The 25941-nt window shown below is 37.4% G+C and overlaps 4 protein-coding genes across 6 annotated transcripts; 3 read left to right on the top strand and 1 right to left on the bottom strand.

The window, feature by feature from the left end:
- Positions 1 to 313: 313 nt before the first annotated feature.
- Positions 314 to 6515, bottom strand: asl (argininosuccinate lyase). The gene is made up of 16 exons (XM_033978796.2): positions 6425 to 6515; positions 5666 to 5860; positions 4852 to 4935; positions 4090 to 4146; positions 3915 to 4012; positions 3763 to 3840; positions 3616 to 3693; positions 3366 to 3418; positions 3229 to 3291; positions 3033 to 3147; positions 2634 to 2718; positions 2119 to 2178; positions 1949 to 2032; positions 1662 to 1742; positions 1006 to 1112; positions 314 to 711 (listed from the first exon to the last, which is right to left on the bottom strand). The coding sequence occupies exons 1-16, from the start codon at positions 6437 to 6439 to the stop codon at positions 567 to 569; spliced, it is 1398 nt and encodes a 465-aa protein (XP_033834687.1). The 5' UTR covers positions 6440 to 6515; the 3' UTR covers positions 314 to 566.
- A 1461-nt stretch (positions 6516 to 7976) lies between these two features.
- LOC117381623 (serine protease FAM111A-like) lies at positions 7977 to 11743 on the top strand. 2 transcript variants are annotated; one of them, XM_055226557.1, is made up of 3 exons: positions 7977 to 8023; positions 8309 to 8384; positions 9857 to 11743. In XM_055226557.1, exons 2-3 carry the CDS (start codon positions 8367 to 8369, stop codon positions 11600 to 11602), a joined length of 1764 nt encoding a protein of 587 aa, XP_055082532.1. In that variant the 5' UTR covers positions 7977 to 8023; positions 8309 to 8366; the 3' UTR covers positions 11603 to 11743. The 2 variants fall into 2 exon arrangements, with proteins under 2 accessions (XP_055082532.1, XP_055082531.1); XM_055226556.1 differs by having other exon boundaries at positions 7979 to 8039.
- A 537-nt stretch (positions 11744 to 12280) lies between these two features.
- Positions 12281 to 15061, top strand: crcp (calcitonin gene-related peptide-receptor component protein). Its single transcript, XM_033978587.2, has 6 exons — positions 12281 to 12341; positions 12619 to 12655; positions 13481 to 13579; positions 13651 to 13745; positions 14565 to 14622; positions 14830 to 15061. Exons 1-6 carry the CDS (start codon positions 12334 to 12336, stop codon positions 14974 to 14976), a joined length of 444 nt encoding a protein of 147 aa, XP_033834478.1. The 5' UTR covers positions 12281 to 12333; the 3' UTR covers positions 14977 to 15061.
- Positions 15062 to 16141: 1080 nt separating this feature from the next.
- Positions 16142 to 25847, top strand: tpst1l (tyrosylprotein sulfotransferase 1, like). Of its 2 annotated transcripts, XM_055226842.1 has the most exons (6): positions 16142 to 16359; positions 21159 to 21350; positions 21733 to 22153; positions 22511 to 22669; positions 22910 to 23163; positions 25274 to 25847. In XM_055226842.1, exons 3-6 carry the CDS (start codon positions 21743 to 21745, stop codon positions 25491 to 25493), a joined length of 1044 nt encoding a protein of 347 aa, XP_055082817.1. In that variant the 5' UTR covers positions 16142 to 16359; positions 21159 to 21350; positions 21733 to 21742; the 3' UTR covers positions 25494 to 25847. The 2 variants fall into 2 exon arrangements, with proteins under 2 accessions (XP_055082817.1, XP_033834364.1); XM_033978473.2 differs by lacking the exons at positions 16142 to 16359; positions 21159 to 21350 and having other exon boundaries at positions 21716 to 22153.
- Positions 25848 to 25941: the final 94 nt, after the last annotated feature.

The following is a 25941-nucleotide window of genomic DNA, read 5'->3' as shown; positions in this document are numbered from 1 at the left end:
AATGTTAAATAGTGTGTTTGCATTTATCTTATTATGATCAGCCCGGTCAATTAACTGTATATCATTTATATTATTATTATCATATTATTATTTCATATTATAATGAAAAAGAATTTAATTTAGAAGGTTTCATGACCACCTCTCACATATGTAATTAAGATTAATTAATTAACCTTCACAATTCTTTGTCTACAAATTTAAATTATAGATTAACAGAGTGACTTTTGGTTTGGATAGATGGGATTTTAAAATCGAAATTAAAAAATATATATATAAATTAATTATGTAGAAAGATGAACACTTTTTTACTTTCTTTTAATAGGTGTAACTACAGGCAACAGTGATGCTATTCAAAATTAAATGTGTTTTTAACATTTAAATAAAACCCATTCCCAACTACACAAGGACGGCTCCCATTGATTTTCCATTGCTAATAAGTGCAATACTGTGCATACCTTAACATTAATTCATTTGTAACTTTAATATTTACCAGGTTACATTGCCCTATTAAACCTTGTAACTGACCATTTTGTTCAGTATCTAGTTTCACTTCAATTCATTTGTGATTACTGCGCCTGTGTCTTGATCCACTTTCGCAGGTGCTTGATTTGGGCTAAAACGCTGCTCTTTGCAGTGCCACCGGGGGCGCTGTACTGATCCACACTGCTCCTGTAGTCCCACACTGCAGCCACGTCCTCTCCAAAATAAGGGCTATGACAAAAGATAAAAATGTAGGCAAGTCGTATAAATCTAAAAAGTCACACTCGGGTAAGTTTATAGGAAGAGCAAAAAATGTTTCAATATGAGGTTTATTTTCAGAAACAAAATAGTCGTAAAAAATGCAAAAAGCTTAATTAACTATTCACTGACTAGTAACCATACTGTAAGAAGATGGTTATTAATTAAATAAAAAATAATTGTGTGGTATTTTTATTTAATGTATTAAATAAAAACATACACACATTATAAAATATACATATGTATAAGTGAGGAGATAATATTTACCTGACAGAACTCAAGTCTTCCACAGTGAGTTGGTTTAATGCAATGTTTTTGGATTCTGCAGTAAAAACAGCTTTTCCAGAAAGGCCATGAGCCTCTCTGAAGGGGACCTAAACAAATATGGGTGAAAAGTGTGAGTCTAATGCCATTAAAACTTTACAATGTTTTCACTAAAAGTTACAAATTCTAGTTTTGCAATCAATAAAGCAGACCTCTAATGCAAAATTGACTTTTCAGACCTTTTAACTATGTTATAGTTGCTTCCCATTCTCATTTACTCTCTCAAAGTTGTTTTGGAGTGATTTGTGTATGTTTGAGCAGTCTTTAATCACTCATTTTCAACGCTATATTGCCGATCAGTCCTCATTTTCTCCAGCCCTGGTATATGCCTACTGCTCTCTACTTACTTTGTCCTTCCATTTTATTTTCTTAATGATATGCGCAGGATTCGACAGTGTCGTGTAGTCATTTTGGTACAAATGAAAAAAATCTGTTGCTTGGTAGTGTGATCTGCAACCGACAGCTCTACGGCTCTTTGTTGTGCTGACGTTTGTAGCAACGTCAGCTCCCCTTGGGCACTGCGGTTTTCTAATGTGGAAGTCACCTGACTTCTTTCTTTTATTAAGTAGTTTTAGATGAATGTGAAATATCTCACTCACCCCTTTTTTCACAAGGTAATAGGCCAAATCAGTTGCTAACATGTCCGGACTGAGGGCTGCTTCCATCACTGAAGGGTTAATCTGAGAAAAACAAAAAACTATAAAGAAATACCAAGTACATATAGACATTTTAATAGATGATCAACTTTTAAGACACACGACTAGAGGGAGCAGGTAACTCACTTACGCAAATTAACAGAAAATCTTCCACAGGTTTAGTCAGAAAGAAAAAGCCAAATTCAAAAAAACACATTCACAAAAAGTTACAATGTGTTTGACGCGAATACCTTGAGTGTAGACATGACTCCAGTTGTCACCTGAAGCACAGCATGAAGTGTGTCGAAGCAGTCAAACATGGCCTGTTTATCCTCCTGGGGACAATAATAACGAATCATTTGGATAAGAAAGCTAAACCTACAAAACAATGAATCTGGTAGACGTCACAGAGGAACAGTACCTGCAGGTCTTTGTTGTAGCAGCTTGGTAAACCTTTCATAGTCATCATGAACCCGGCACACTGGAAAAAGCAGTGAACTAATAATTCTGACATTAAGACTACACACTGCAGACAAACTAATATATATATATATATATATATATATATATATACACACACACACACACACACCCCCACACACACATATATATGTATGTATGTATGTGTGTATATATATATATATATATAAATACACACACACATATATACACACGTTTTATAATTATAATTAAGAAGTTCTTACAGCCAGACTTGTGTTTTTGTGTTCAAGAGTTATACTTTAACCTCAAAACGTTAACTTCAATTTAACCTTTGCAAGTCAGTGAACCGAGAAAAACAGACTTTTCTTTTGTTAAATATTTACAAAGTACAGCATTTTTAAAACAATAGATTGTGTCCAATAGAGTGGTATTCTATAGCCTCTTTGCTGTAACCTTGGGTGCAAATGGTAAATAAAAATTTAATTCAAGTCTTACTTGGCCAAAGATGCGTCCCGCCTTGCTCCGGATCAGCTCAAGACTGTCAGCGTTTTTCTTCTGTGGCATCAAACTGCTGCCTGTACTAAACACAGAAGCACACATTTAAAACTTTATAAACCACACAGAACATTGACTGCCTCAGTTTTTTAAAAGAAGAAATATTAGAATTTTTGAATAATATTTAGTATTAAACAACATACGTAGATCTATACTGTATATTTTATTTATCATAATTACAAAGCAGTGGGCAGGTACAGGAGGTAAGTGAAAACATTCAAATCATGAATTCAGGACAAAACAGTTTTAGTCAAACATGTATGAATCAATCATAATAAACTCTGAGTAGACCAATGATGAGGGAACACCATTAGTACATCTATTCAAAAACAAACTGACCTGTAGGCATCAGAAAGTGTGACAAAGGAATACTCTTTGGTGCTGTACAACAGCAGGTCTTCAGCCATTTTACTGAGGTGGGTCAAACACAGCGAGGCCCAGAACAAAAACTCCACTGAAATAATTATCATCAATTCCCATCAATTATCATGAATACTTGCAAATAAAACAAAATTGATTATTATTGTTTACTTACAGACAAAATCCCTCTGGCTTGTAGCATCCATGCTGTTAAGACTCTCGCTGTCAAAACCCAACTCTGAGGACAAGTCAATCATTTTCTTCAGTGTATATAACAGAAATGAATCCATTCTTTTGGTGTAGTGGTCTCACCTTTACATAGAAGATTCCTATCAATGTCAAATGGTGTTCCAGCAAGAGCACCACTGAAAACAACAAGAGGGTTTATAATTAAAGAAATACAGTCAACAAGGGAGAATACAAAGGGAAACAGTCGTCAAAGTAGCAGCAACTACTGTGATTAATGTAGTGAAGGAATGGCAAAATGGGCAGAGCAGTTTACTGAGCTGTCAAGGTACTGCACTATATATATGATAATTATAATTTTTAAATGTAGATGCACCTTCCTAGAGGCAAAACATTAACCCTTTTGTTGATCTCCTGAAGCCGCTCCACATCTCTGCTCAGGGCGACTGTGTGACTACAAGAAAAAACACAAACTATAAGTCCCATATTAACAGATACCTTGATTATCAAAGCGCACTTTTACCTTAAAATCCAATGGCTCCATCTGATTGGCTGAGCCCTCTGCATGTGTGTGTAACCAGGAAATAGAACATCAACTTCTCTGTAAATAAAATCAGAAAAAAGCTGACCACTGAACTTATATTAATTACCTATATTAATCCAGTTTTATCTCACATAGCCGCCCGTTCCACCATTGTAGACAGCAACTGCAATGCTTCTCCTCTGAGGGATGAAATAGCATCACGAAGCCACAGTCTCATGTCAGTAACAACCTGAACACGACAGACAACAGGGTTAAAAAGTACAAATAAAAGTAAACTAAATGCGTTTGGAACAAAAATATACAAACCTGGTCATTTCTGCTGCGACCAGTGTGCAACTTGCCAGCAGGAGCACCAATCAACTCCTATAAAAAATATATGAACAACATCAGCCGTTTCTTCCAAAGGTTACCACGATGACTCTACTGATATTTACCACATTAATCAACTGATTTACTATTCCATTGCCAATCCTTCTGAAATGTGCTAAAATGTGCCTGTGTAAAACATGAACTGTCCATAAAATTAACTATAAAAGTGTAGAAATATTACTTTGATTTATTTGTATTGTTAAGCAGCTCTGTTTGCAGCATTTTTATATATCTTTATATTTTTAAATAGATGATTCAACATTCCAATTTAGCCAATCTCCAAAATAACCCATGTTATATTATATTTGTGGATTTAAAGAACTGATGCACTCATTCCTAATCCTATCAATCATCATGAGAGAACCTGAATGCAACAGTCTATAAATAAACACACTGCCATCATCCCTAATAATGTAATGTCATAACTGCATGGAGCCATTTACCCATAGTAAAATGAATAAAGAAATAAAGCTTGTTATTGAAAGCTTGTTAGGGACTTAAAGAGCATAATACAGAGCATTTAACGATACTGTAACTCTGAAATGTTACAAAACACAAGGTTAGTCTTCAATGTTGGTCTTCAGCATTTGCTGGTTTATTACTTGCAGTAATATGATTATGGACCAGGAAATATAACAATTATAATATGACAATTATATTATAATAATGTTAAAACATAAATCAGTTAATCCTACGTACCTTCAACCGTCTCTCATTGGCAGTATGAATATCTTCATCTTCAGGTTTAATCACAAACACACCTTTGCTCCACTCCTCCGAAATCTATAAACACATTCAGTCCATTGAGTTGTATGAAATTGTTTTACATAATTCTTGACAAAGCCTCTGGGATTAAAAATGAAATTATTACTACTCTTGTAGTAATACATTTCAAATTATGCTTCTTTCTGACTAATACTTTGGCACTTTATATTGTGGAGTTCTGTTTTGATAAATGTGTGGAAGCTGTGAACCTCTATATGCAGTTTGGAGGGATAAAAGTTGAAAGCATAGTGACGCACAAAGCGAGTTCGGCCACACAACCAGGTCCAAAGCTCTCGGTCTAAACTGTCTGTCTGACAGGGCAGTTTTCAGCTTCTGTGTCATGTGCAGTTGTTTTTTTCTCACCTCAGAAAGCACAGAACTTTCCTGCATTCTCACTTTCAAATGTCATTCATTAACATGAAGCCTCAAGTAAAAATACACTTTTTATAGACAAAATTTGAATATTCTGTATATGATTTAACTTCTTCTTCTTAACTTCTTCTTTTCTAGTGTTTTTGCTTCTACAATGAGAGTAAATATGCATGTGACAACGCTTATATAGATAATTATAGAAACAAATTAGGCAATGTAAACTTAATTTTGCCCTTTTATTTTGTTGTTTGCCTATAGCTAGTTGATATGCCATACTATTTAGCATAAAGGGAAGCAAGAAAGTAAGAATTTTAAGACATAGTATTACACCTATGCTATTCCTTTGAAAATAAACTTTGTACAAAAAAGACCTCACCTGATCCATGCCATTTAAAATACTGGTCATCTCGTCTGTGGTGACGAGCTGGGCCTTCTCCAGCGCCTTCACGTAGGCTTTACTGCCTCTGATGTCTGCATCCCACATCCTCCGGTCATAGGAGATTGAAGCGTTGAATTTCTCCATTATGGGGTCTGTGTCACCCACAAACCGACCGCCCCAAAGTTTATTTCCCTGTTAAAAAGCACAGTATTAGTGAAGTGATAGAAACAGTTTGGTAGTAATGTGGCATTAGAAGCACATGGTAATGACGTAATGCAATATGGGTTTGGCAAAATGATTAATCTAACCCCGGTGACAGTATGAAGACTGCAAAGAAACATTTTAACATTTAGTATGGGCAAACAGGGCTGCAAAAGCACTAATTAATGTTGCTATGGTACTTCCAACCCATTACCCTGCTATTCTCCATTTTATGGGTCAAAAATATAAAACATAAGAACAAATAAACATATAACGTTAATAACTTAAAAGTTAATACAGATCATTGTTCCGTCTTTTGTCAAAGTTGACAGTAATTTTCAAAATTAAAGAAAATGAACACATATCCTGTTCATGTAAATTATCTAGCAGTAGAAGTAACGAGTTAGCTCCAAAACTAAAACCCGAATAGATCAGCAGCATTGGACAGTTATTCTCCCAACAAATCGCCAGCTCAGATGACTGAAAACAGCATAACAAAACCACGTGGAGATAGGACTAATGTTAAATCTACGTTCAATGATGTGTTTAAATTACCTCTGCGTTAGCCATAGCTCCGTGTATCAGTGGGTCACACCTCAGAGAACCAGCTCGTGTTTATAGAGTATTTTCTGATGAAATATGTTTCGAGGAAATAAATCGACTAACGGCTTCTTCTATGGAAACATAACTGTCCCAAGTGCTGCCCCCTCGTGGATATGTTCTGTAATGTAGCGTTTTTCACATCTGGGACTTTCACACTGTAACATTTTCTTGTCTCCTTGGAGATGCTCTTGCTTTACTTGGAATGTTCTGGAAAGTATTGCATTAAACTGATTAATATTTAATCAAAGGTGCTGCGATGCTCAAAAAGACTTTGAAACTGCACATTCTTGTTATGATCATATCTGTAACTTTGCACAGTGGCTAGAAAAGCATCTTACCTACAATAGAGCTGAGGAGGTAATTTAAATATTACTCAAGTTACAAACAGTGGTGTGTCAAATAACTCTGGCTAAAAAAGATTTATGAGTTAATAAGATTTAATATTTATGAGTTAATGTACAGATTCTGGTATTTCCAAAGAATACACACAAAAATTAAGATACAAAACCAAAACAACTCGCTGAAGGGAAGGTGTAAAAACTGTAGATGTTTGAATCATTTAATGTTGTTCATATAAAGCTTTTGCCACTTGTAGCTAGTGTTAGGATAAATAACTGTGCTAGCTATTTTGTATAACCACTGTGATTAAACCTGTGATCACAGCTGTGAGAGTCATACATATATGTCAATATAGGACAATACATGATATTTCAATGTATCTAATGGTAAACTAACTGAAGAGAACAAGATGATGTCATGATTTATTACCCAGACACACCCCAGAAGGACAGAAGGACACTCCTCACAGTCAGATTGTACTGACACGTGCCAAGAGGCCTGGCCTTGCATCAACGAAGAGGCACTAAGTATAAACCAGGGTAACCTCCCATTATAGTTTGTGAATAAAACTCATTGTATAGGCGTAAACATTGGGTCTTTGGATGGGAATGTCAACACAGACTCCTTGTACAAGGTTTGCTTCAAGTGTATTCTTTATTTAAGCAGAAACTAACGAACACAATAGGAAAAAGCTGTTTTCCTCAACACCAGTATGAACAAAATATGAGGCTACTTAAGTTTAAGTAAAAGTATGGAGTCAGAAAACAACTCTGAGTACTCCAAACCCCTGCTTTATAGGCAGAGCAATGCCTCCTTCATGGAGACAAGCAAGTGGTGGACCTGAAATGTTACATACAGCAGCTCATGGATTTCACTTTTTATAGTGACCTTTTTTGGCCTACTAGTTTGCACTTTGTCCGTGTGAAAATTTTAAAAAGTTCTAGTTATTGATGCCTTTGTGTTTATGTTTGTTATGTTGTTGCTTTTTTATTTATTTACTTCAGTTATTAACCAGATGCGATGTTTTGTGGGCGGTTCTCTCTTCATCATTTCATAATATAATAGCAAAAAGATACAAAACGAGTCCAACGTCATTCACTTGCTGTGGAATGTTGATTCCGATATATTAATAGATTCATGTTTGTGACGCCATTTAAACAAAGAAGACGAAGAAGAACATTCTGGCGCGAACAGTGCAGTGCGAACTTACCTGTGAGTATCACGGTCGGTAAGTACCTCAATTTACAGTAGTATAAACGCGTGTAAATCTTTTTAAAAATGTATAACTTGTGTTGCTCGCTATGTATGTTAAAAAAAATAATTATTAGTGTACATTAAATTAAATTAAATTCAAATTTGTCCTTTTGTCTAATCAGGCCTAAGTACAGATTATTTTAGTTAAAAGAGGCTATTTGATGAGAGATTCCACTGTGCTGTGGCAATAATACATAAAACTACCATGGTCTTTTTAACATAATATACTGTATATTCTTTCAGGCTGTAAATCTCTGTCCACTTCCTTGATCTGACACATCGGACCAGTCTCTATTTAACCATGGCGTACTCCGCTGAGGTAAGGCTTTTGACCTCTGCATTGTAATACAACAGTAACAATAATAGGTTACATACAGAAACTAAACAATAGCCGTTTCCAGTTTCAGTCTTGGTTAGCTCCGCGCTTCAGATATAAAGCAGTGTCCACTAGTAATCTGACCAGAACTGAAGAAGCAGCTTGGATGAGCAGCGAAACATCTTCACTTCTACAATAGTTTTGTCCAGTTGACAGATTTTACTTTTGGCTTTTATTAAGGGACACATAACACAATAACAAACCACATGTCGTAACCAGCGTGGCGTAAGGACCAGAGTAGCGAGACTCACAAAGTTTTATAATGTCTTTAATCTCAAATAAATGTTCATAGCACTCAAAGTTCAAAGAGATCAGAGTTCGTGGGACAAACGTAGTTACAATAAATGTTCATAGCCATCAAAGTTCAAAGAGATCAGAGTTCGTGGGTCAAACGTAGCTGGGGAGCGTGGGTGCAGGTTCGTGAGCGTAGGGAGACACAGTGCACGGCAGTGAGGATACAGGACATACCAGGGCGGAGGTGCGGGTGCTGGGGTAGTCCGGAGCAGGTTCTGGGACGGAGATCTAGAGCAGGACAAAAGGATTCCAGTGAGACACTGAGGACGAGCATAAACCAAAAGTGCAAAGCCAAAAGTATAGTCACGTGAAACACGCGGACGTTCCGGCGCCGAGTGACTCGTCCGAACCCCTCTTATCCACGGCCGGTGGCGTTGATTGCGCTGATGGGGAGCAGGTGCGCGTGGGAGGAGTCCGGATTCCGCCCCGCTCCGGAGACAGACAGGTGAGGGAGGGGGGAAGACGAGGACACGAGGAGAGCAGAGCAGGGACCGTGACACCACAAGTGTCCCAAAACAAACACAAGTCACATAAACCTACAAACAGAATCGAGCAACAAAATAACAAAAGACAAAAAACAGAACTGAACTAGTGTCTCGAGCACACAAAGTTAGACACAAACGAGTGACTCTCAAACTAAATGAGACAGACAAAATATCAGCCTGGCCACAAAGGCCAGCAGCCCTGAAAAGGTGTGTTGAATCTCCTTAAATGGGAGAGGCGGTTACATGTGAGCCACAGGATTGGCTCACAAGGGCTCACACAGCCAGGATTACATGGGGAAAGGGGACAGATTCAAAGACACACACACAAAACATAGGACAGATACTAAAAGACCATAAGGTCTGGGGCCGTAACACAACAAATATTCTTTTTGTTGAAAAACTTGTTAACCCTATAATTTAGAACTGAAAATGTTCTGAAATAAATGGAAGTATTGTGAGTTTAGCTGTTAATATTCCAGTCTTCTCTCAAATCTTGTCACAACTGCAACATCTGTCAATATAAATTAAATTAAATTGTTTTGTTTTTCCCCAGAATTGTACAGTCATATTTTTAATACAAGAATTTCACATGTTTTAAAAGTGTAACTTGATTTTTAAAATGTATTAATTTTGCAGAGCCAGATTCATCATTCAATTCACTCGTTTGAATGGCGCTTCGGACGTAAGAACCCCACGACCTTAACGTGTGATAAAGCAGGAACTGTGGAAGATTCTCTGAAGAGGAGCAACCTTTTCAGAGAAAATGAAGAAAAGAATCAACTCAAAGAGCTTGTGATAGTGAGATGTGGCAGACCCATCTCTTCACACTTTCCATGCATGTTGATTAAACCTGGGGAGCAACTGCTAGTTAAATATGTTAAGAAACCTGCAGGTCAGAAGCCAGCGGTAAAGGCTAGAACAAGGTCATGCGAGGAAATGGTCACATTTAATTTACAGACAAAGGGTGGTAAAAATATTACAAAAATTATAAGAAATCCAGCATTAAGAGAGTATTCTGAAATCTCTGTTTATGCTTATAAAGGGGAAAAGGTGAAACATGCTCTGAAAAGAGATGGGCGCTTTCTTAAAACAATCTTTAAGAAAACCTGTGCCCTCTTTGACTCAAACGCAAATGTAGAGATGTCTAATCTTGTTGATGATCTTGATGAAAAAACTTTTCAGATTATTATGTTGAACAAGAGTAGTCCTCCAGAGAGCCAGCCGAGTAGTCTGGAGCCTGCTCTTGATACTGTTGAACAGACAGTTGAACTTGAACAGGGGAATAATGATGAAAACAATGAGAATATTGGATATGAATTGTGTGAAATCCCAGATTCTAGAGAAATTAGATCTCATCTGTCTTCACGTGTGAGAGATGTTGAGCATCAAATTCTGAGAGTGGAGTATGGCAGGAGCGAGGGCTCTGTAAGTGTGGAAACCATGAAGAGGCTGATGAGCCTGAGCACCTCTGTGTGTCAGGTTAGAATAAAGGCTAAAGCAGAAGGTAGCGGTTTTCTTCTGTTTGACTCCTTTGTCCTCACAAATTTTCATGTGATTAGCCCATGTTTTAATAAGATGGGTCAGCTGTCAGAACCTGTTAGTGTGCATTTCTCCTTTGAAAATCTTGACCAAGTTGATCCAGGGCACCAGGTGCAGGAAGTAATTGCCTATGACTACTGCCCTGATTTGCGCAAATGTGACTGGGCTCTGTTGGGGCTGAATGCAGACCAAGTGTTACCCCCAGGTCTGTTGTCATTCCTTGGGTTTATTCCCCAAAGTGGCAGCATTTGTATCATAGGCCACCCACATGGGGGTGTGAAAAAAGTAGACCAAACCTGGATTTTAAACGTTAATAGCCAGCGTCAGGTTATTGAGAAACACTACAATGAAAATCTTAAATACAATCACAGGGATGAAGTAATTCAGTTTGTGACTCCTTCATATGCTGAGGCGGTTTTAAAGGCATTGGATGGGGGTCGTGTTTTACCCTATGAGACGTGTTTTTCCTTTTGCTCTTCTGGCTCTCCAATCTTTGATAGTTACTGTAATGTTGTGGCAATGCACACGGCTGGGTATCTTTATGAAAGTTCCTCAGGAGAGACCAAAAGTATGATTGAGTATGGACAACCTCTGTCATCCATTTTGGAAAACCTTATTGTTCACTTGGTGAAGAAAAGAAGACTGGATGTGTTAAAGAAATGTTTGTTTTTCGTTACAGACAATGAGGTTATAATTCACTGTGTTAAAGTAGCCACCAGCCACAATGGCACCGCATTTCAAGACTCTGCTAATGAGGTCAATAATTTGAATAATGACACATTGAAAATGTTCTTTGAATTCGTACAGCCAGACACATCTGTCCCAATGGACACAGGGAGTTAGGAATTATACGGTCAAATATTATTTTCTACTTTACTTTTACTTGTTTCTAACTTGAGGGTTTAATGTTGATGCCACCCCTTCAGACCAGAAGGACCAGTAATCCTCATTGGTTATTCATTACAATATTACTTGTAAACTGGGTGTTTTTTCTTCACGGTCTTTCTCCATACTTCTCCATACTCTATACTACAATCTGCAAACCCTGAACCTGACCATTTCACTACATCCTTGAATTTGCTTACAGCTTTATTGCTGCGGTAGTAAGGGAATGGTTGGATCTAAGGTTCATTTTATGTATTATTTTATTCTTCTATTTATTTGCATATTTTCTATTCCTCTGCTGTTTTTGTATTTTAAAATGTCCTATTGTTGGGCGTTAACCATTTTATTTTGTGCTAATATTGTAAAGCTTCATACAAATGAATTATAATCAGTTTCTAATGCATTTTGTATGACGTCCATGTATAATGTGCTGCCATCATGTAATGTTTTAAGTGCTGCCATCATGTTACTGACTACAATTTTATAAACTCTCAAATCCTCGTACTGTTTTTTTCTACTGATTATATGTTACATGTAAAGTCTATAAAGCATCCTTGTGTCATGTACTTGTGTCAAACGAAACAAATAATAAAGCGTTGTGGTGGCGGAACGTTTCTATTGGTGTAATTTCTTCACGGACTTATTTTTAAAAGGACCCATGTGCTAGCTCTCGATTTGCTGTTTCTGTGATGGAGGTGTAAGTAAATAAGGATCCAATAAAAGTTATTGTTTGAAGTAACTATTTCATTTGTCTCTTGCACTGTGGTTTTGAGGCTTAATACGTTTTTGTTTGTTTTTTGTAATAGTTTATCCAGTGGGATAATGTTAATGCTACACGGTCAGCTAAAACGTGTCAGTTGCGGAAATAAAATGGAAAATATATTTTAGAATTATACATATAAAGGGATAATTAAATGATTTGCTTTATACTGTGTCCATTTGCGAGGCATCATATGTTTGTTTTGTATTTCCAGGAAAAATGCCAATGCTGCTATGCTCAGTAACTATGAGGTATGTGTGTGTGATTGTGTCTTTTAAACTCCAGTATTGTGTCTCCAGTATTACACTTTATCGAGCCTGGAACTGACGGGGCTATTGAAATGACTGGGTTTCTTATCCCAAAATGCAACACGAAGAAAACATGCTTTTTCTGTAAATTCCTCATTTTAGTTACACACAAAAGCCTCTATGTCACTTGGAAACATTTATGAAGTTGTCATTATTATAGCACCACCTACATAACGCTATACCTTGAAAATGGCACTTTTACTACTTTATGTACCAAATTTTACAGATACAATCAACAAAAAATAATTACAGCCATGTCATATTTTGCACTATATGGGTGTGTGTGGCCAAAGAACGCATAGCCTACTTGTCCAGTCAACTTCATTTCATCTTCGTAAACGGCAGATACAATCCATGCAACAGACATGAATAAAAAGCTAACAATACATTCTGAACTTTAACCCACTTTAGACTGTTTTGGCCATAGTATCATGAATGTACTCCATTGTATCCCTATGGCAGTCACATACAACAACATTATGAGGAGAAAACTTGTTACTTTAGCCTACTTTAGTCTTTTGTGTCCTTTTGATCTACAAAGTCACTAAAACACGTAATCTATTTTGTAGTCCTTTGCCTGTAGGATCACAAACCTGCCCCATTGTAATCTAATAGGAGCCAGTGCTAACCCCACATTAGTTAAAAACCCGAATCACTTGCTCTGTTGAGGAAATGGCGAGGCATGGGTGGTTGCAAGGGAGGGTGGTGCATGCCAGGGCGAGGACCTTTATCACGACTTGCGGCTTTAATAATCTTTATGTTTTTCAGATTTTTAAACTGCTGACAGACCTGAAGGAGCAAAGGAAAGACAGTGGGAAGAACAAGCACAGTGCTGGGCAGCAAAACCTCAACACCATCATGTATGAGGTCTGACCTCTTTGTACCTATAAATCAGATGATCTTTTTACAGGTTTAATACATTCTTATGTTTTGTATAGACACTGAAATACCTGTCGAAGTCTCCTTGCAGCAGGCAAAGTCCAGAGATTGTCAAAGAATTTCTTACGACCATGATGCCTCACAAACTTACAAAGTGAGTTGGAAAACATTTGGTGCATGTGTATTTTTTGTCTTATATTCAACCTCTTGTACCCTGGGACTGAGGGGTAGATTAATCAGAAACTGAATAAGTTGCTATTTAAATAGTTGGAAAAATTGGAATGATATGATTTCTTCTACAGGGAATCCATTATACTGTCTCCACGGGGTCCTATTTATTATTAAAAACTGCTAAATCGGTAGTCTTTAGACTACAGAATGTTCTGAAATGCATTTGATTCTTGATTTAGTTTAGCAGTTACTATTACTCTGTGGTCTTAATTTGCTTGGGTGTATTTAAAAACTGCATTGATAACTGGATCTTTGATTCAGAAATGATTGATAATATATTAAAATGAGAAAATTGCAATGGTATATTAAATCTCATTTAATATCTTTCAACCCTAATGCACAGCTTGTTAGTGTAACATGGCAAAATGGCCATACGATAAGTATTGAAAATTTGATACATTCAGTGCAATTTCAACAAAGACCAGTGGTGGAAATACTTAAATAAAAGTACAGATACCGGAGCATTAAAATACTCAAGTAAAAGTATCATATGAAAAAATTGACTTAAGTAAACATATTGAAGTACCCACTTAAAAATGTACTGGATCAGAAAGTACATACACCTGCTCTCAAATGTAGTAAAGTAAAAATAAAAAGTGATCACCTTAAAATTTACTTCAGTACAAATACCTATTGTTCTTAAGCAGTACTTATCTACTTTTACTTTGTTACGTATCACCACTAACCAAGACCACAAACGTTGTGCTTATCCATTTAATTATTGTATCATCTTTTATTTCAGAGCAGAGAAGCTGCAGCTACTAAACCACCGGCCACAAACAGCAGTGGAAATTCAGCTTGTAAGTGCTTTTACAGAAAATATTTACTGCGATTGAATGCGTATTTCTGTTAAATGCAAATTAAAACCTGTGATTAAAATGATTCAGAGTAAGGACACATATATTATTTATATATTAAGTTTTACAGTCTGTTTCATAGATTAATAACATTTGTCATAACCATGATTTGTATTGAAATTGATTACATTTTATCCTGTTTATGTTCAGATGGTTGAAGAGAGTGAGGAGCGTCTGTCAGAGGAGCAGATTGAAGATTTGATTCAGACCATTTCAGAGATCCTTCCTGGAGACCCGGAACAACAAAACAAAACCACAGCTGATGCAGAGATGGAAGAATCTGAAGAAAAATCATGACACTAGCAGGGCAAAAGTAAATTAAACCTTTAGTTTTGGAGCACAATTTGACATATTGCAAGTATAAATAATCATATGTACAACATCATTCTTTTGTATTATTATTTATTTTGAATTGTAGCTATACAATGAAGAACAGTCTTGCATTTTGTGAATGTATATATGTTTTTATTTCCCACTTACTGCCAGTTTGGACAAACCGGAGGATCACATGTTTGCTGCAGGGGATGTTCATATTATTAATGATCATCGTGACAATTTAAGAAGCAAAAATAAGTATTTTCTAATCAATCTACTTTTTATATGATTGTCAGATTAATGTTACATTTTCATTCATAAAACTTGTGTTATAATTTTTAAAAGACAAAGCATTCCCAAAATACTCATTTGCTGTGGACTTGATTACGATTTATGTTTGAATTTGTTGAAAGGCAGAGGGAGGATTAGTTCAGGAAGGACCACTGTCTCATTAAAAGGTGATGTTTGGTTTTAAGACTGCCTTTTGGAGACTAATTTGCTAGCAAGTTAAAATGATTTCAAGAAGCAAAATAAAGTGAATGCCAGTTGAAAATGTCATAAATGAGATATAGTGCCATTATGGAGAAATTCTAATGTTGCAGCAGGAAAGTACAAGAACAGCAGCAGTAGGATAAGAAAAAATATGGTATAAAATGGATGTATCCAACAAGTCAACGATTAATTATGGTTTACCAGTTATTTAATGGCAGTAAATGTCTCATGTGACATTATTTATTACATCATAATGTCATAGTCTATGTATGTGGCTACTGAAATCAGACCAAAACCAAACCAAATCTTATCATTACACCCTAAAATTCTTGTCTGCCTTGCCAGATCAAGGTTTACGCGTGAAAAACATAGCTAAATTAAATGAAGCGCCCGTAACCCTTCAATTTATATCGCACACGCTGATTGAATTTCCCCTATGGGCTTTTACTAAGAGCATACGAATCGATAGGTAAAGTAATTTTATCCTTCCTCGCGTACATAAAAAACATTTGGCCCAACACTGCAGTGGAAATGCCCCTTTAACGCCTTTGGACCAATCAGCGTCGTTTATGTAAATATGTAGAATAATTTCAGCCAATCAGCGCTCAGCTTCATCTCTCCATGATCATATATTTTCCCCTCAACGGTAGATGTAGCTCACTTTGCTCTAACGGTAGAAAGTTTATGTTACGCAAATATGGGATTTTAATGTAGAAAACGCCTAAAACAAAACAGCCACGCGGTTTTTGACATTTTACTAGGCTCCACTGATGCGCATCGTGTCTGAAAATCGCCGGACTAATCATCTTTTTGGGCCAAGAAGGTGATAACTGTTGTCTTTTCCTGCGGATTTCCACTGTTTGGCAGGCGCTGGTGAGTGGACGTGTGTTTCTTACTGAGACGTTTTACGCATTTAAATGAAAATCACGTATAAATGGTTAAACGACGTACAATCGATGGTTTGTGTGTGGAGCTGGTGGCGGTAGGTGGTCGCTGGTCTGTCACGGGTTATTGATTTACAGTGGGTCGTTCACCTGGTGCTTCTTGCGGGTCTCGGCTCACCGCTAGTCCAGATGTGCACAGCCGCTGGGCCTTTGCCTTCCAGCCGCAGATTTACGCTTTTTATCCGCTATTCCCTCTCCTAAAACTGGCGTATGGTGACGGGCTCTTTATTTACATCAAATTAGCTTCCTTGTATGATGATTAACGCGGAAACACGGTGCACTAGCATAAGTGTACGAAGTGTATAAAGCCGGAGTGTTGTAAAGATAAGTCTGAAGCGCACATTACAAAAACAGACACAATGGACCTTGAATGTGACACATAAAATAGATCCTGGTCATTTGTCACATGCATCTGTCCTATGTGACACAAGCTTATCTGTATTTAAAAAAAAACAAAAAACAAAAAAAACAACAACTTAAACTTTATATGCTGTCAAATTGGAATAGATATTTTAAACATTAGACTTGAATACGTTGTTTCTTTAAACGTTAGTATTATAAATAATTGTATCACTTTGCTGTAGATCTGTCATCAGTCTGTGCTTTTGACTGGAGCTCAGTGTAAGTGACATTTAGGTTAGTCACTACTCCAGTCCTCTGATTATAGTCCATACTCCACTTAGCTTTGTCTTTATTTGATGTCTCCTGTTTTACAAATACTAGTCTATCCTAGATTTATCATGTTTAATGCTGAAGATCATAAAGTGCATAATGAAGCTGCATTTACTCAGAATATATTATTGAAAGTATACATTTTAGTAGGTTCATGTGACATGTTTTTATTTAGTAACCTGGAAAATTCCAAGATTAAAAATTCCTTTCCATGAGTCCTGGCCATAAGGCAGAAGCAAATACAAAAACTTAAACACAAAAAAATGACAGGAAGAAGCACATACTATTAAAAACAAGTGCAAGTTGACAGGGAAGTCATATACGTTCAGTAGTTAAAGGGATTTAAAGAGCTCTATGGGTTAAATCGGGTTTTTTGCAACATATATAGGACAAATAATCCAACAGGATTCTGCAAAGTTTCCTATAGGATTTTCTTGGTCTAACAGGGTTCAAATAAGACATGGTAAAAAAAAAAAAATAAAATCTAGAAATGGGACAGCTTTGCTAGAGATTCTTTGCAACTGAGAGCATAAACTAAGGGCTGTGCAAAGAGAAAAAACAAATCAATTCAAATTGTCAATGATTGGCTTGAGAAATTTTACTGGAGAAGTCAACCAGTTCTGTCAGTAAATGCATGGTTTGGAGCGGAGTTCTGACTTTGGAGTACACTTTACTACATTTGTGTTAAATATTAAAAGTCTGTCTGAAACTCATGCCAAAAATATTATTCTTCCTCATATTGATCAATCATACCACCTGGTGCTACTACTTTTAACTATAGTTTATTATAGAACCTATAGATGCTGTTACACGGAATTTTGCTACTGCAGAAAGTTCAGAAATCAAGTCATTTGCAGAGCCTCACACTGGGCTTGCTTCGGATGTATTTTCTGTTCCTCTGCCCTACTTCTGTTTCTGGCTTAATCTCTGTATGGCGATGCGTTTTTGAATCACATGTAAATCTCTCTGTTTTTATTCTCACTTGCCTTATCCCAGATTAGAAAAGCACCTTGGGCTTACAGGGCAGACTAATATCCTCATTCAGTCTGTGATTTTTTTTTTTTTTTTTTTTTTTTTTTTTTTAACACCGGGTCTTATCAGGAGGAGCTGTAGAAACAAGAGAACACTGTATAGACCCACGTGGCATCCAGATGTTATTCCTGGTCCACAATCTCTAACAAGACCAAAACCATGGAAACTTAAAAAAAAAAGAGTTAAGGATTGTGGGTAAAAGTATACAGCTGCAAAGACTCATGGGAGTGTCTGCAAGTAAGAGAGATGAATGAAGATGGCGTACTCAATTATAAAAGAAAATTTCAATTCTGTCAACTGGACAAAAAGTTTAAGTGAAGACATTTGGCCGCTCAGTTCTGGGGTCAGATTGCTGGCGGACACTGCCTTATATGTGAATACTCATACTCACTTGATAGATGAATGAATAAATAAATAAATAAATAAATATATATATATATATATATATATAGCAATTGACACACCCATTATTAAATAAATGCTTTTTGGATGTATTTAATGCTATACAGTGGAACATTTCATGTGGAGCATATACCACATGCATGTATTTCTTTGCCTGAAAAGTGTTGGAATTCACTAGATCAGGACAATTGTAATTTATTCAAAAACAGTTCTGGTTTTTACATCTTGTTGATGGTGCTTCAAAGTTGTCAAGACAGATTTATAAATCCAAAAAGCCAGTGTCTATACAGTGAAGGCATTAAGGCAAGCTAACCATGTAGAAGGTAAAGGTATGCTAGCTTGTTGCTATAGGGGATTTTACTGTCTGCATTTGACCTATCCCTCACTGGAACAGTGCCTGGGGCCGTTGTTCTAATCTTTAGGATTTAGCCAAGATCTCAGTCAGGAGGACTGGGCTGTAGCATTAGCCTGTTGTGCCTTTTGTGCTTGTTTCAACTTTGTCTTCATAGTATTCATTATTTTGAAAGTTCATAAACATGATGTGGACAGTATATTTAAAAAAACCTGATTGTAGTATTGTAGAATTGTCTAAAATAAACAATATAAAAGCTTCAATTATTTCTGTATTAGTTTTTCTTTTAACGTTTAAGTAAAACCACAGGGTTGGCTGAAATTTAATTATCACATAAAAGTGAAAGAACTTTAAAATTCACCACTTTCTGGAATGTCTTGGACATAATTTTCAGATGGAATTATAATTACATTTCTTTCCAAAATTGTTGACATGTGCAGGTTATTATGTTATTTATTGTGTGAGATAAAAAAAAAAAAAAAAAAACAACTTTTGTCAATATTTGCCCACCCCATTGTGTACTTTTTGTTATTTTATGTCTGTAGAGTATTAATCTTTTTCCTTTTGTGGTTTGAAAATGCCTATTTGCTTTGAGTCTCCCCTCCCTTTGCTCTCCGTGTTGAGTCACTCCCCCTTCAGAGCGCTATCGCAACACAATCGGCGTGCATCCTGCTTATGAAGCTATTGCACCAGGTTTGTCAAGTTGCTTTGTACAGTTTTAAAATACCAAAGCATCTAAAACCTCGTCAGGCATGTTTTTGATGAGGGAACAATGTTAGAACATGGTAAGGGGGGGGGGGGGATTTTGAATAATACCCCCCTTTTAAGGAAAAAAATAGGGAAAACTCAACTCCAGTTTAAAACAATGTGTTCAAACTGCTGTCAAGTTAATGTAGTTAAGTATATTTCATACAGAAATTTGTGAGGAAATATTAGACTGTTTTAGCACTGCATGTTTTGTCTTTTTAAGAGGAACAAGTGTGTTTTGTGTGCAAAGTGAAATGGAGAAGTTGTGGTCTGGCTGTCTTGGCCAATGGTAATGCGATCTTAAGCCCAAATTGCCTCTGTCTCAGCGTGGTAGAAACTGTCATAAAGAATAAAAACATCTATAATTAGTGGCTAAGGATCAACTTCCCGTTCATGAAGCCTTTGTTGCACTGGTTTCTTACACTTGGCCCCTGATTTGTGGAGGTATAAAATGATAGGCCTGCGATTGGGAGCTGGATGTAGTTGCGTTCTATTGCAAACATGACTCTGGTTGCTGTCATATCCTGTTTATAGATTATAGCACAGGCCGTTTAAACATTGATTATTATTTAGTCCGACTTCTAATATGAAGTATGGCTTGTTTTTGTTTCCCTGTTTGAGGTGACCATCTGTGCAAGGGCGGGAAGTATAAAGGGGGAAATTAAACAACAATCAATAAAGATAAATGAACATTTGTCTAGATTACGATTTCATCACAAATCAGACTTGGCTTGATTTAACCAATCACAATATAAAAGACACTATCACTTGCTCTGAGCCTTGCAGAGGCTGACCGGTAGGAGGAGTGCGTGGGGAAAAAGTGTCTGTCATATTGTGTTTAAGCAGCCCAAGCTCAATCAGTCCTGTCTGGAAACTAGCACGTTCCAACTCGGTCTCAACCCAAAAGCAGGCACAATAGACATCCCGACCAGTTTTATTAATGGCCATTGTGTTGTTTAGGGATTGCACAGTCATTTATTGTAACACATTTTTTGTGCATTTATACATTGCACTATGTGCAGTCATACACGTGTGTTGCATGTCATCTTTCACGTTTGGCACTGCACCCGGAACGTCACCCTGGTGAGAGAAATAAACTAACCTTTTGGAGCATTTAATTTGTGTGGACGACATAGTTTGCATTAAGAAGCTTACCATGAGTTTCTATACTTGCCAACAAATAATCAAGCACTGCAATAGGGTGGTGCAACATTTATTATTTTCCTCATATTGATTGATCACAATTTTCAATAAAATTGTATTTTATCTCAAAACTAAAAAAATAAAAAATACATTCAGCGTTAATTTAATGAACATAAACAATATAGACCTTTTTAAGAATTTCCTTCTGGTCTGCACTCCAAACTGCCAAGCCTGCTCACTTAATAAAAAAAAAAACACCAACCATGTCACTGAAATGGATGAATCTCAATCTTGATAAATTAAATTCACAGCCCTACTTCAACATATGCGACAGCAAATAATTGCAAACTACTGAAATCATGTTTATTTTGTCTTATTAGGAAACATGGGTAAAAGAAGAGACAAGCTCCGGCCTCCTCCAGTCCTCATTGCTCTTGGACTCCAGGGCTGACCGACCACAGATGGGACAAAGCCTGTATTTAATCGACCATATCCCGCAATTGTGTTCCTTTAGCTTCTCCCATGAGAGTCCTCAGTGTCTCTCGTCCACTTCACGTGCCATAGACCCACAGGTGAGGATTTATGGATTATATTAATTTATCTTATTTAATTTATTGATTGAATTTAAATTGTATTCATTGATTTAGTCTGGTCTAGACAAGTATTTAGATTCTAGCATCACAGGATTATAATTAATGGGGTCCAACATTGGGTACCTTTTTTTTAATGTGTTTTAAAGGTGCAGTGTTTACCATGGTTATCCTTTGTACCTATTGACTGCATTGTGTAGTATGTTTTGATTGTTAAGACGGGGCTTATGATCTGTTGATTTGTGCATTCTAATAACCAGAAATGTTTATCTGTGTCAAAGCCTGTATTTAATCATCCCAAATTGGTAACATCACCTATCCATATTTTGTCTCCCCTTTGAATGTTGATGTGTGACTGCTTTAGACTCTGAACCATGCGGACCAGCCGATCCACGCTGCTCCTGGGCTCGGTGCTCTTCTGCTCCGCCTCTCTTCTATATTTGGGTATGAGCGGTGTGGAGTGCCCGCCCAAGAGCCATCGACACAAATGGATGGAGATGCACCTGAGCCAATCTGCCAATCAGAATCTTTCTTTGTCCGAGCACTTCCCTGAGGACACGCCCCTCATTTTCATTGGAGGGTTTCCACGCAGCGGGACCACTCTGATGCGGGTGATGTTAGACGCTCATAATGCAGTCCGGTGCGGGGAGGAGACTAGGGTGATCCCGCGGTTGTTAGCCATGAGGGCGACGTGGAGTCGCTCCGTAAAGGAGAGGATCCGTTTGGATGAAGCTGGAGTCACAGACCAGGTGTTGGATGCCGCCGTGAGGGCATTTCTGCTCGAGGTGAGTGAGAGAGGCAGACAATTACATTTTGGAGTTTATTATTGCAAAAATATTTGTCTAGCATTAGTGATTGTAGGCAGGGCTCCAGCAGAGATGGGATTTGTTGTGCATCTTAAAGCGGGGTTATTTTTGATTTGTGGAAAACTAAATATATTTCATGACACCTTTAACGATCTATGGCCTCAGTCTGTTAAACCTTGGAACCAAAGGAGAAAATGAAATGAGTATAAAACATACATGTCAATCATAGTGTTTGTGCATAGTTTGCCTGAAGAAGGAAATTATATTCTTAAATTTATCGTCATTGATGCTTTAATGGTGTGTGACGTTGACATTATGCTTTTGCTTGTGTTTCAGGTGATTGTTGGTCATGGGGAGCCTGCCCCTCGTCTCTGTAACAAAGACCCGTTTGCACTGAAGTCTCTGTCCTATTTGTCACATATCTTCCCGAAAGCCAAATTTGTGCTCATGATTCGAGACGGCAGAGCAGCCGTCCACTCCATGATTTCACGAAAGGTATGCTTCCAAAAACAAAGGTTTTCCAAGGTAATTTGTATCTATACAGTTAAAGGCCCTGTTCTCAAGTAACAGAGGGAGCAGGCTAAACTAAATTCTAGCTTTCATCCCTGCTCTTTAAACTTGGTCAGGAAGTTGTAAACATGTACAAAGAATCAGTCACAAAAAACCCAACAAATCCCAATGCATGAAAGGGAAAAAAGTTTGTTGTTATTTCTTATGTGTTGTTTCATTTTGAAGGTGACCATCTCTGGGTTTGACCTGAGCAGTTACCGAGACTGTCTGACCAAGTGGAGCAGTGCAGTGGAGATCATGGTGAACCAGTGCTTGGCGGCCGGAGAGGAGCGCTGCCTGCCGGTTCGTTACGAGGAGCTGGTGCAGCGCCCAGAGCCCGAAATGAGGAAGCTGCTGCACTTCCTGGACCTGCAATGGGACCACTCTGTGCTGCACCATGAGGAGCTGATTGGGAAGGCGGGGGGAGTATCTCTGTCCAAGTGAGTCATCCACGTTCAGCACTAAACATCCAAAACGCAACATATCACAATAGTTTTTGGTTAAACGTGCACTATAACTTTTCTGTTGGAGGCTCATCCATGTGTATTGATGTTCCAGATGTTTATTGCTGGAGTATTTAACTTCTGTCTCACATTTATTCAATTACAGGTGTTTTAATTGCTAAAAGCATACTCTGCTGGTGGCATCACCTCATCTCCATGGTGATTGATTAATGCCATACTGTGAATAATTCCAGGCAAGACAATAACTAGTGACTTTTCTGGTGGAGGGTCTAAAACCTACATCTTTAATCTCTTCAGGTGGTAACTTTGTCAATCCAATAAAGTTACCTCAAAAATCAAATGAAGGCTGAACATCTGGACTTACTCTACTTTAGTGGATCCTGTGTTCAGAGTTTATATTGAACTGCAAAGTCACAAGCAGGATGTGGTCTCATCTGACACCTTTTATTTCTTCCATTACCGTATAGATGCATAGGGCCTGTATGCTGTGGTTCATCATTGCCTTGGCTTGTCACATTTACTTTAGTAACCTATAATATTGTACTTCTGTACTTTTTGACCAGAATTTTATTACTTCAGTATTTTTTGGCTCAATCCTGTCAACTTAATTTTAAATTGTAGCAAAAAAAATCACTCCAGAAAGAGTACAGAGGGAGGTCCCCATGTGTAACAAGGCCTTTAAGGTTTTCGTATGATCTTTTTGTTACTCTTTGACCTGCTGACGCAAAATAGCTTCCTGACATGGATGATGTGACTCTATTGATCCATCTAAAAGCAACAATATATTTACCCAGGTCACAGTGCAGGCAGCCAGTGTAGTCAGTGAAATGTAACAGAGGTAAAGTCCTTTTGGCCAATGCCATTTTTCAGTGTGGATTTATGTAAAACTAGAGGGCCATGTTTGGCCTGAAGGCCCCACTTTGGGCACCACTGCTCCCCTTTTTTTTTTTTTCTTTTTTTTAATTAATTTATTTTTTATGTGTACATAATTTGTAATATACCTTTTTTATAATATTAAATCGATGGAGAAGATCAGCCTAAGTTACTGACACATATGTGCATATGTGCACATTGGAGGCTTGGTATTTGGTGTGATGAGAGAAGAGGAAACTGGAAGGACAGAAGATGGATTCGTGCCCCTTAGACCTCATAACTTTTTCGTTTGGCTAATCCCCAAAGGTGCTGCACAGGGCATGACCCAAGTTAACTGTCAACTGTAACCTCAATCCAAATCTTTACTCGTGAATTGAACATTTTCTAAAGTCATGGCTTGATAAGTGGATGTGATTTTATTTTTTTATTTTATTTTTCCCCCTCTCATTTGCTTATTTTATATTTGTGCCAAGTACAGGATTAATGTTGATTTGCTTTAAATCATTCAAATATACCGGTACTATGACTTTCCTGATCTAATCTCTGAGGATTTACGAGGATCTGAGCCATCAACGAATTATAGCAAAAATGGGTCCCTGGCACATACAGCCATAGAGGATTTAGGCCACATGTAATACCATGGACTTGATCACTGTTGTTGACCAAGGATGTAAATAAAAGTTGGGAAAACTAGCATACACAGGGCTCATACGTGGAGAAATAGTCTGATATAATCTTTTTGTTAGTCAATAAAAATGAGACAAAACCTATTGGCAGATAAAATATTTGGAAGTTGTAAACAATGGTATATGCTTCCACTAAATATCAATGCTAGTCCCCCAGCCTAGACAAGCAAAAGGTTACATTTGGAGTAAATAATGTAAAACCTACAAGCAGAGTAGACAAATTGCTTCTTCGATCTTTTAATAAGAACTGTATTAACCCCGCCCCTTTGTAAAATAAAATGTGCAGCTTTCTACAGTAAAATGGCACTTTGAAGAGATGGGGCAACCAGCAGAGAATATGTTTTGCAGATTTTAGCAGGACGTCTCTATTGGTTTCTATTATTTCATTGTAAAACACAATATTGATTTAAAACAAAGGACAATCTACTCAAGTTAAGATAAGACACATTATGGTTGATTTTGCATTCATTAATAAACCATCACATGACACTGAAAAAGCATGTTCATAATCTCTTGTGCCTGTACAGGGTGGAGCGGTCGACAGATCAGGTGGTGAAGCCGGTGAACACGGAGGCGCTCTCTAAGTGGGTGGGGAACATCCCGTCGGATGTCCTGAGTGATATGGCAGAAATCGCCCCCATGCTCTCGCGTTTGGGCTACGACCCTCACGCCAACCCCCCCAACTACACCCGGCCCGAGCCACTGCTGCCCCTCTACAATCTGTCACGTGCCAGACCAACACATTAACTGTCTCCACTGATTATAACTGGGAGGAAAAGACTTCTAAACAGATAAGGACTCTTTGCCATGGCTGTTCTTCCACAGTATTACATTTTGCCCTTGATATTATGTTTGTAAGCTGTAACTTATTGGTCCAACTTGAATGTGAATGTGTCAAATCTTCACTAACGCAGCAGCACCAGATCAGTGTTCATGAAACATAATGACTGTATATTTTTGAAAAAGTGTTTATTTTGTTAATAAATTATTTTGATGTCAGAGATGCATTGAAATGGTGAACAATGTTGTTTACCTGGAAATGACTCTTAAAAAATAATGTATGTTGGTAAAAGATCATTAAAGAGTCTTGAATGTCATTAATATCTTTGTTGCATCTTTCTGAGAAAACAAAGCACATAGATGCAGAGGGTTAAGCCACTGCGCCCTCTGGTGGGGAAAAGATGACAGGTTATAG

This window comes from Periophthalmus magnuspinnatus, chromosome 14, assembly GCF_009829125.3.
Source record: "Periophthalmus magnuspinnatus isolate fPerMag1 chromosome 14, fPerMag1.2.pri, whole genome shotgun sequence".
Lineage (NCBI taxonomy): Eukaryota > Metazoa > Chordata > Actinopteri > Gobiiformes > Gobiidae > Periophthalmus > Periophthalmus magnuspinnatus.
The sequence above is the reverse complement of the archived record's forward strand: the minus strand, read 5'-3'. Positions and strand labels throughout refer to the sequence as shown.

Excerpts from the sequence above, each read along its gene's own strand:
- tpst1l (XM_055226842.1), top strand. The coding sequence starts at position 21,743 with ATGCGGACCAGCCGATCCACGCTGCTCCTGGGCTCGGTGCTCTTCTGC. Across the intron at positions 22,670-22,909 it reads ACTCCATGATTTCACGAAAG|GTGACCATCTCTGGGTTTGA; the intron begins GTATGCTTCCAA and ends TTCATTTTGAAG. Across the intron at positions 23,164-25,273 it reads GGGGGAGTATCTCTGTCCAA|GGTGGAGCGGTCGACAGATC; the intron begins GTGAGTCATCCA and ends GTGCCTGTACAG.
- asl (XM_033978796.2), bottom strand. Across the intron at positions 4,147-4,851 it reads CCAATGAGAGACGGTTGAAG|GAGTTGATTGGTGCTCCTGC; the intron begins GTACGTAGGATT and ends TATTTTTTATAG. Across the intron at positions 1,743-1,948 it reads GAGTCATGTCTACACTCAAG|ATTAACCCTTCAGTGATGGA; the intron begins GTATTCGCGTCA and ends TGTTTTTCTCAG.
- crcp (XM_033978587.2), top strand. Across the intron at positions 12,656-13,480 it reads CTATGCTCAGTAACTATGAG|ATTTTTAAACTGCTGACAGA; the intron begins GTATGTGTGTGT and ends TATGTTTTTCAG. Across the intron at positions 14,623-14,829 it reads CAGCAGTGGAAATTCAGCTT|ATGGTTGAAGAGAGTGAGGA; the intron begins GTAAGTGCTTTT and ends GTTTATGTTCAG.